This window comes from Sceloporus undulatus, chromosome 9 (assembly GCF_019175285.1).
Source record: "Sceloporus undulatus isolate JIND9_A2432 ecotype Alabama chromosome 9, SceUnd_v1.1, whole genome shotgun sequence".
In the NCBI taxonomy this organism is placed as follows: Eukaryota; Metazoa; Chordata; class Lepidosauria; order Squamata; family Phrynosomatidae; genus Sceloporus; species Sceloporus undulatus.
The window spans coordinates 941,132-951,018 of NC_056530.1; the positions used below are offsets into that span (position 1 = coordinate 941,132).

Below are 9,887 nucleotides of genomic sequence, written 5' to 3' on the forward strand. Positions count from 1 at the left end.
GCCAAGTTGAGCTGCAGCATATGGCCAGCTTGGAAGCTCCTTTTGCAAAAAGGAGGGAAAAAGAGCATTCAATACATTCCTATCATTTCAGCTGATCATCATCTGCAGAAGAAGAATTCTTCTATTCAATTCTTAGTGGAATTCTTTCATGTCCTTCAGTTGTATTTTCTCCTATTTTCCTCTGGAGGCTGTCTTCTGCCAAAGGAGACACAGCCCTGCCTTGGACTTTGGGGGGATCTCCTCCCTGGGACTTTGGGGGGGTCTCCTCCCTTGGAGGTCCTTCAGCAGAGTCCGGACGCCCAGCTTCGGAATCTATTTAAATTTGCCCTTTTAGTTTGCACGAATAAATAGAGTCCTAGAGATGGAAGAGACCCCCGAGGGCCATCTAGTCCAGCCCCTTCTTCTGCCATGCAGGAATACATAGAGCCCTAGAGATGGAAGGTACCCCCAAGGGACATCGAGTCCATCCCCTTCTTATGCCATGCAGGAACACATAGTCCTAGAGATGGAAGAGACCCCCGAGGTCCATCCAGCCCATCCCCTCCTTCTGCCATGCAAGAATACATAGAGCCCTAGAGGGCTAGGAGGTTGCCCTACTATCCCTCCCCCCCCCGCGAGGCCCTGGAGGCAGGTCCACCCCTCCCTCCCTCCCATTGGCTGTTCGCCACCCTCCCTGCAGGTCTTCAGGACGCCTGCCACTCAGAGCTATTGCCAGCCCAAGTGGTATATATGTCTTGCAATAGCCATTACTTTCTAGGTTACGGTGAGAAAAAAAATGCCATCAATCGTTCCTGTTTCACTGGGAGTCTAAACGCCTTGTCTTTTGAATGTCTACCGCGTCAGTATTCTTGTCATTCTTTATCACAGGATCGCTTTTTGAGGCCCTAAACCCCTTTACTTGTAATATGCAAATTTCTCCCGAAGCTGACCAATGAGAAAGAAGCAATCAGCCCTCCTCCCCTTGGGTTGGGTTTCAATGGCTTGGAAGGAAGAGATTTTGCCTCGCTTGTAAATAGGAAGGGCTTTGGGGAAGCAGAAGGCTGCAGAAATAGTATGATCCCCCCTTAAACATCCATGGCTCAGTGCTATGGGATTCTGGGAATTGTAGTTTCTTGTGGCACCAGAGCTCTCTTGACAAAAGGAGGCTGAATGGTCCACAGAGCTACAGTTCCCAGGATTCCATAGCCTTGAGGAGGAGGAGGAGGTGGTGGTAAGTGGCCAGAGGCTTTTATTTTACCCTTGTGTATTTTTCTAATATTTATTTTTCCCAAGTCTATTTTTTGTGTATTTTTTCTGCTTTTCATGCTAACAAGTTTGCTTTCTTTTAACATTGTTAGTGATGATGATGGTGGTGGTGGTGGTGATATTGACATCAGTCAGCTTCATAGGCCTGTGCCCACTGTCTTTGAAGCTGAGACAGTGTGACTTTCCAAAGTGCCTTTTCTGTGGGTTTTTTCTCCTTTTAATGCTGCTGCTGATGAGACCTCTGAGGCCAATGTAATTTGCTCTGATTTTTACGTACTTATGCACAGTGAAGAAAAACCAAAGTACCTTGACCAAGTACAGTACACACTTCTGAGAGGTATACAGTAGTTGGTGCAAGACACCAGGGGGTTGGACTGGATGGCCCTTGCGGTCTCTTCCAACTCTATGATTCTATGAAACCGAGGGCAAATCCACTTTTTGTTTAACCACCTTGACATGTTCGATATGCATAGCCATGTTAACCCATGTTCAGTGTTAAACCCAAAGGGTTTGGTTATGGAATAAGCCTCTGAAATATGCAAGAGGCCATGTTAAGTAAAGCCATGTGAAATGCCCAAATGTGATGTCGTGTGTTTTGGAATGAGGAGGGGGGGTGGTTTGGCCAGAAAGGGAAGTTCATTTCTGCCATCTGTCCTCCATTTTGAGCATGCCTAAGAAACATGCATTTATATTAAGATATTTTAAAAATCATCAAATTTTTTCATGTGTCCTCAATTTTTAAAAAATATGCCCTACATTTGAAAATGTTGCCCTACATTTGTCCTACATTTGTCCCGGACACAAGTTTGAAATGTGGCACATGTCCTGGAAAAGGAAGACATCTGATCACCTGCGCATGACGACAAAATAGAAATAATACTAGTATACTCAAGAATTTACGTTTTGTCCCCAGTGCTTTCTAATATTTTTATTATTGATATTATTATTATGAGTAGTAGTATACTCAAGATTTAAAGTTTTGTCCCCAGTGCTTCTAATATTTGAATTATTGATATTTGAATTATTATTACTACAGTAATATTATCACTACAGTAATAATAATTCAAATATCAGTAATTCAAATATTAGAAGCACTGGAGATAAAACTTTAATTCCTGAGTATACTACTAATAATAATTCAGTTTCTGAGTGTAGTAATACTCAGTTTCTGAGTACAGTATACTAATACTACTACTAGTAGTAGCAGTAGTAGTATACTCAGAAACTGAAGTTTTGTCCCCAGTGCTTCTAATATTTGGATATTTATTATTATTAGCATACTCAGGAACTGAAGTTTTGTGTCTTTGTATAGGCAGTGTGTACTTTTTTGTGCATTCTCTCATTTTCAATATCTGGAACTTATGAGGTGTTATGTCTGCTCTTTGCACCGAATGTTGTGAGGGAACCAATGTTGAGGAGCACATTCTGCTCCCTTAACATCTGTAACCGGAAGTCAGTGAGCCCAATACTAATTAAGCCTGAGAGGGAGGAAAGCGGAAGTTGATGCTCAGTCTATACTTTTCCTATCTCTATGGCGGAGAGGTAGTGCGTCGGTGAAAAGGTCCGTGCTGCAGATGGAGGTGAGCTGCTGTGGGTCCCTTGGCTCCTTTCTCTTAGTCTTCTGGGTGCCCCTCTTTATGTGTCCCCTTCTTTATTCCATGGTCCCCCAGAGAAGAAGGGGCTCTGCCTCTGGACAGGGCTCGCTCCCTCCTGATCTGCGCCCAGCCTCCCTGCCAATGCCTTTGCCAAATGCGCAGCTTCTGGTCTTCATTGTGATGCCAGGCAGCTCAGCCCAACAAAATGATCAGATGCCCTTATAAAGCACCCTAAAAAGGAGAGTCTGCTTAAGGAAGGTCCCATGCTTGCTTTTCTTTATGAGATGGTTGAGGGGAGGGAGTCCTCAGTCTATTGAAAGGTAGCATAATAGACACCTATTTGTGTGGACACACACACACATATGCACAATACACAGACACACACACACTATATGCATACACACATGTACTCACTATACACACACACACATTCTATATATGTGTGTATATACACACACACACTTATATTTTTGTTGTTGTTGATAACTGCCTTCACGTTAATCTCAACCCATGCTGACTCTATGGATAAGACATCTCCAGGCCCTATATGTATGTGTGTGTGTGTGTGTGTGTGTGTATACACACATACAGAGTGTGTGTGTATATACATATATATAATACAATATATATGTGTGTGTATTATATATATGTGTGTGTGTGTGTGTGTGTGTGTGTGTGTGCATAATATACACACATAAATACATAATATACACACACACATGCACACTATATATATATATATATATATATATATATATACACACACACACATCTGAGAAAGTAGATTGAAGTCTATGAATGCTTGTGCTGCCAATTTCTTTCAGTTAGTCTCAAAGGTACTACAAGATCTCTCCACACACACATATGTATTCTAATTTATATATTTATACACACACACACATGTATTGTATTGTGTGTGTATACACACACACACACACACTCCACATTCGCTGGGGTTAGGGGCAGAGGACCCCCGTGAATATCAAAAAAATGCAAATAACAGAAACACTATGTTTTTACTTGGAGAGAACACCTCTCTAGGGATCTCTAGGTCCTCCAGTGCAACTCTGTGGTCAACATCTGCCAAACATTAACCACAGAATTAGGCTGGAGGCTGGAGGCACTACAAATGCCTAGCGGAGTGTTCTCTATAGGAATCTCTAGGTCCTTCTGTGCAACTTTTAGTTAAAGTTGACTACTGTATAGAGTTGTGCTGGAGGACCTAGAGACATAGTAATAACATCCGTGATTAATCCAATCCACAAAAGTCAAAGCTGCAAATGTGGAGGATCAAGTGTATACACACACACACACACACACACACACACACACATATATATACACACTTGATAATTTCCTTTTTGTTTCATTTTTTTAGGAGAAAGAGGTTTGCATCATGTCAAAAAGCCATAAGCAGTCTGCATTAGCCTTTAGCCAGGCAGTGATTGGCCCTCCTGGCTCAGGGAAAACAACCTACTGCCTTGGCATGCAGGAGTTCCTTTCCGCAATCGGGCGCAAGGTTGCCATTGTGAATCTGGACCCAGCCAATGAAAGGATTCCTTACCAGTGTGCTGTGGACATATCAGAACTGATCACCTTGGCTGACGTCATGGAGAACCTGGAATTGGGACCCAACGGTGGCTTGATTTACTGCATGGAGTACTTGGAAGCTAACTTTGACTGGCTGCAGGAGAAACTGGCCCAGTTTAAGGGTCATTACTTCTTGTTTGACTGTCCAGGGCAAGTGGAACTATGCACCCACCATAATTCATTGAGAAACATCTTTGCTCAGCTTGCTAAGTGGAACTTCAGGGTAAGTTTGGCACAGGGACAAACTGTGCCCCTCTCCCAAATGTTGTAGGACTGCAAGTCACATCAGCCCTAGTCAACATACCCAGTGGTGGAGGAATCATGGGAACTGCAGTCCAGCAACATCTGGAGACCATCAAGTTGCACACTCCTGGCATATTGAAAACTATCTCACATTTTAAGGCTTTGCTTAGGAGCGGGTTTCCACAATGAGAGCATTCTAGGAAGTTAAGCTGAAGCCAGAATCAGTAATAATTCACCATAGTTCTGTGTGTCATGATAGCCTTTTGAAGGAAGCTTCTCATGGCAAGCTTTCTGTTCATATGGTTCAGGCAGTTCAAATTGCGCCATAGTGCGGGCCTAATTTTCATGGCTTGGCTTGGCTGGAAATTGCCTGAAGTGCAACAAAAGATAGTTAAATTATCATTCCTGGGCCACTTTCTGACATTATTATCAATATGAGGACATATACAATATACACAAACAAATACAGTTGTCCCTCCCTTTTTGCAGACTTGGAATCGGTGGTCTTGCTCTTTGCGGGAGGGACAAGTGGCCATTAATAAAATAGAGGCATGTGCCCGCACACCATTATTTTCTATGGGACTCAAATATGTGCAAGTTGCCATTTTTGCAAGGGGGTCTAGAACAGATCCCCCATGAATTGGGAGAGGCTACTGTATTTTATAGCAATTAGTTAAGTTTTATTTTTCTTTCAGTCTGTACGGAGATTGTGGAGTGTCCAGAATCCATGTCTAAATTTCACAATACAGAACTGGGTTGGTAAATAGGAATAGCATTGGAAAGCGATTAAGTCGCCATAGAAATCTCCTTTCAGGCACCTCCAAAGGGGACTGCTTTACTAAAACGTGTGCTCCGATTTTCATCTATAGATAGGGGTGTTTTCATGGTGGTTATATAGTGTTGACTTATTTTCTGTCTGATGATGTAAGGGCGAGGAATATCAACCAAGCAGTTTTCAAAAGGGATGTTGTAAATATATTGATACAGCACAATTTTTGGGGAATTTTGAAAGTGCCTTTGTTTCAAATTATTGATTATGTGTTAGAAGAGTATTCTTAAAAAAAAGTCTAGCATAGCATAGCATTGGATAGGATAGCATAGGACAGGATAAGATAGGATAGCGTAGGATAGGATAGCATAGGATAGGATAAGTTAGGATAGCATAGCGTAGGATAGCATAGCATAGCATAGCATAGGAGTTTGAGTGTTGGACTATGACCCTGGAGACAGGGTTCAAATCCTTGCTCAGCCATGTAAACCCACTGGGTGACCTTGGGCAAGTCACACACTCTCAGCCTCAAAAGATGGCAATGGCAAACCCTTTCTGAAAAAACATGCCAAGAAATCTCCATGAGAGGTTCGCATTAGGGTCACCATAGAGAGCAACAACAGGTTAATAAAGTGTAGATGTAAAGCAAGGTTAGGCAACAGTAGCTCTCCACATGTTGCAGGCCATGTCCTGGCCAAGACAATCCATGATCAGGGGTGCTGTCCAAGAAACAACTGGAGCACACTCCTTGGTAGAGAAAGTATCTTAACCACTTTGCTGTTTTCATGTGTTAACCTGTTGGAATACCCTAAACGTGATAGCAACTCTTTCCTGCTCTTCTCTTTTTTCTCATTTGCTCTTTGCAGCTGGCTGCAGTTCATTTGGTGGATTCTCATTACTGCACCGACCCTGGCAAATTCATCTCTGTTCTCTGCACATCCCTCTCCACCATGCTGCATGTTGAGCTGCCCCACATCAATGTCCTCTCCAAAATGGACCTGATAGAACAATATGGGAAATTGGGTAAGAGTCTCAAGCAGTGGGTTCCTACGAAGGGCTGTGTGAGGTAGATAAGTCTAGCCTTTAATTAAGTATCAGTAAGAGAGAATAATAAGAAGAATAGAATCATAGAGTTGGAAGAGACCAAAAGGGCCATTCAGTCCAAACCCTTGCTATGGAGGAAGACACAGTCAAAGCACTCCCGACAGATGGCCGTCCAGTCTCTGTTTAAAAACTTCCAAAGAAGGAGACCACACTCCAAAGAAGGAGACCACACTCCAAAGGTCTGTTACTGAAGAGGTCTGTAGCTGAATGGTAGACCCCTTTCTTTCCAGTCAAAAGGGATCTCAGACATACTGTATCTAAATGGGAAAGAAATCTAGCCAAACCTTGTAAAAGTTCCATTTTTTTGGAGTACAGTTGCCAGAATTCCTCAACCAACATGAGGACATTGTTCTTGCCAATGTGACTGACTTGATTTGGCTTGATTTTCACCTCTGTCCTTAAATTTCCTCAATATTTTCCTCTTTTACTTCTGTTGCAGCTTTCAATCTAGATTACTACACAGAAGTTCTTGATCTGTCTTACCTCGTGGATCACTTGGCTTCAGATCCATTTTTCAAGAAATACCGTCGCTTAAATGAGAAACTTGTGGAAGTGATTGAGGACTACAGCTTGGTCTCTTTTATTCCTCTCAATGTCCAGGTACCCACACCCATTTTTCAGAGAACAAACAGACCTTAGGGAACTAATATCTACAAATTGCTTAAACAACAGTTTTGTCAGAACTTGAAAAAGCTAACTATCCAAGTAACTTTTTATGAAACTCACCATAAGACAACAAATGACTTTGGGCCCTTCACATGTTTCAACTGTTTCTCTTGCCAGGATAAGGAGAGTATGAGGCGTGTGATGCAGGCAGTGGACAAAGCCAATGGCTATTCTTTTGGAGACTTGGAGCAGAGAAGCCTTGAAGCAATGATGTCTGCCGCAGTAGGAGCTGATTTTCATTTCACATCGTATCCTTTTCACGGTTTTTCCACTCCTCCTTCATATATAGAAGCTGAGTCTTATTTACAAAGGCCAGGCATAAATCAGCCAGAAACCTGCATCCCCATCATTATGTCCTTATTTTTTACATCACCATCACATGGGCAAAGAGAAAAATAGACATCTTAAATTGTGAATTAAATCCACAGGTAATTATTGTGAACAAAGATCTAGCTATTTCTCCAACTGCAACACATTTTTTAAAACGTGTCAGGGCTATGGCAGTTAAGATAAATTTTCATGTTCTGAAATAGTAAAATAAATCCAGACTAGTTGGTTATACTTGCACTATGCTAGATGTGGGAATTATGGCACCCTGCAGATGTTGTTAACTGCAGCTCCCAACATTCCTGACCATTGGCTATGCTGGCTAGGGCAGTTTAACAACTGGACAACCCACTGAAATCAGTGAGAAAATCAGTGAAATCATAACTAACCTAAGTCTCATTGTGTCACTGAGTTTACTCCAGATGTGACTGTCTGGCTCTTTATGGTATGCAGAACCAAAGCAGAGATATAGAATCTCCAAGAATTTGTAGAAGGCACATCTGCATGCTATATATGAGTTTGCCAACGTAAACTAACCCAAAGGATCTGGTTTATCAGTATAGATTCTGCTTCCTTGATCAGAGATTTCTAAGAAAACTTAACTGATGCTTTACAAGCCCTTAGGGCACTAACCAGATCAAAAGCTCAAAGATATATGGTAACAGTGAAGTATGGCTCATCTTTTTCCCTTTCTTGCAGCTTTCAAAAACAATTTCTTATGAGTGAGGCTGTGAGCAAAATTTTACCACTCTTTGATTAAAATTTGAGGACTCGTGGGGTCAGGAGGAAATTGTTTTGTGTTCTGTGTCTTGCCTGAGGGTTATCAGATAGCTACTTATGATATAGACAAATTGCTTCTCCCACTTTTATTCCATGTAGCTTAAATTCCATTTTTTGTATCACTCAGCCCTTCTGTTACTGTGCTTTTGATGGAATGCCCCCATATTAATTGTGCTGTCAGCTAACAGTCAGGTAGAGATAAAGAATGATGGATTGGGGAGCTTCTATCTTTTACTTTGAACATCAGTATGGAAAGAGATCTTGCAGCACCGTTGAGACTAACTGAGCAAAAGAAGTTGTAGCATAAGCTTTTGTAGACTTGGTCTACGAAAGCTTATGCTACAACTTCTCTCACTCAGACTCAAAGATGTTAAAAGATCCCTTTGTATATTGATATTCAAGACTAACACAGCTATGTTTCTGACCTTGAGCATCAGGTCCCACTTGTTGCTTCCTTCTCCTTAACTCTTAAATAATCAGTACACTGGCTGTCCAGGAGAAGTATATGCAGCCAGATGAGAAAACTGTGGAACAAGAAGCGATGGAAACCCAATAGGACTGCAGCAACTGATGAGGGAATCACCTGTGCAAGATATCTTCTTCTTTGGGATATGAAGCTGCAACCTCTGTATTTTCACAGTCTGCCAAAATGCAGCCCACACCTTTTCAGTTCATTTGGCATCTATAACAGAGAAAGATAAGCCCGCCACTTTTCCTGCAGGAAGATGATAGACCTCCACCTGATTTATGTCTGACCAAAGAAGTGGCTCATTAGCCAAAGGACCCAGAATGTTGTTGCAGTCGAGGTCAAATCTCTCCCCCAAAAAAGCTAAGATAGCATGTGAAGGAGGTTTCCAGTAGAAGCTACCAGTGTGACATCTCTGTCTTTCTGTCTTTGGGATTCTCTATTCCAGTCTTCCTCAACCTCTACCTTACAGGTATCTTGGCCTTTAATACCTATTGTCACAGGCCACAATGGCTGGGGAAGATTGGAGTGGAAGTCCCAGGTATCTGAAAGTTGCAAGCTTGAAGGAGATTGCTTTATCCTATTATCGCATAAGACCTTGGCAGTCTTTCTTCTGCAACCAGTTTCCCTTCAACATTTTGAAATGTGAAGATGAAAAGCGGTGATTGATGCCAGTCTCTTTTCAGAAACAGCAGTCCCCAAAATCGCCCTTATGAGGGCCTTGGACTGAATCTTTTAGAAGTTGTCTTCTGATGTGGAGACTACTGAATAAAAGTATTTCTGTGCTCTGTATTCCAAATGTGTGTCTTTCTTTGATGTGATACAAACATTGGACAAAACTCAGGTATTACAGCAGCTTCTTTAAGTCCACCCTGCCCTCAATACATTTATGGAATAGTCAGACTAGGGGCTCGTCTACATTGGCCAGAATACGCCAGGCTTCCCTTGGAGTATTTTGGGCCCAAATTTTCCCCTGAATCCAACCCCTTATCTTTCAGCAAATGCCAGGCAGCTCCATTCCTATGCATCCCCTGCAAGTCAGCTGGCACTGTTACTGCAAACATGAGTTGATCTGAGATCAGAACAAGATGCCTAGCTTCAT

General features: G+C 42.2%; 1 protein-coding gene across 2 annotated transcripts; it reads left to right on the forward strand.

Moving 5' to 3' along the window:
- Positions 1-1,195: 1,195 nt before the first annotated feature.
- Positions 1,196-9,577, forward strand: GPN2 (GPN-loop GTPase 2). Of its 2 annotated transcripts, none has more exons than XM_042441086.1 (6): positions 1,196-1,210; positions 4,219-4,653; positions 6,309-6,465; positions 6,986-7,146; positions 7,330-7,460; positions 8,800-9,577. In XM_042441086.1, exons 2-6 carry the CDS (start codon positions 4,237-4,239, stop codon positions 8,873-8,875), a joined length of 942 nt encoding a protein of 313 aa, XP_042297020.1. In that variant the 5' UTR covers positions 1,196-1,210; positions 4,219-4,236; the 3' UTR covers positions 8,876-9,577. The 2 variants fall into 2 exon arrangements, with proteins under 2 accessions (XP_042297020.1, XP_042297019.1); XM_042441085.1 differs by lacking the exon at positions 1,196-1,210 and adding an exon at positions 2,473-2,825.
- The last annotated feature ends 310 nt before the right edge of the window (positions 9,578-9,887 follow it).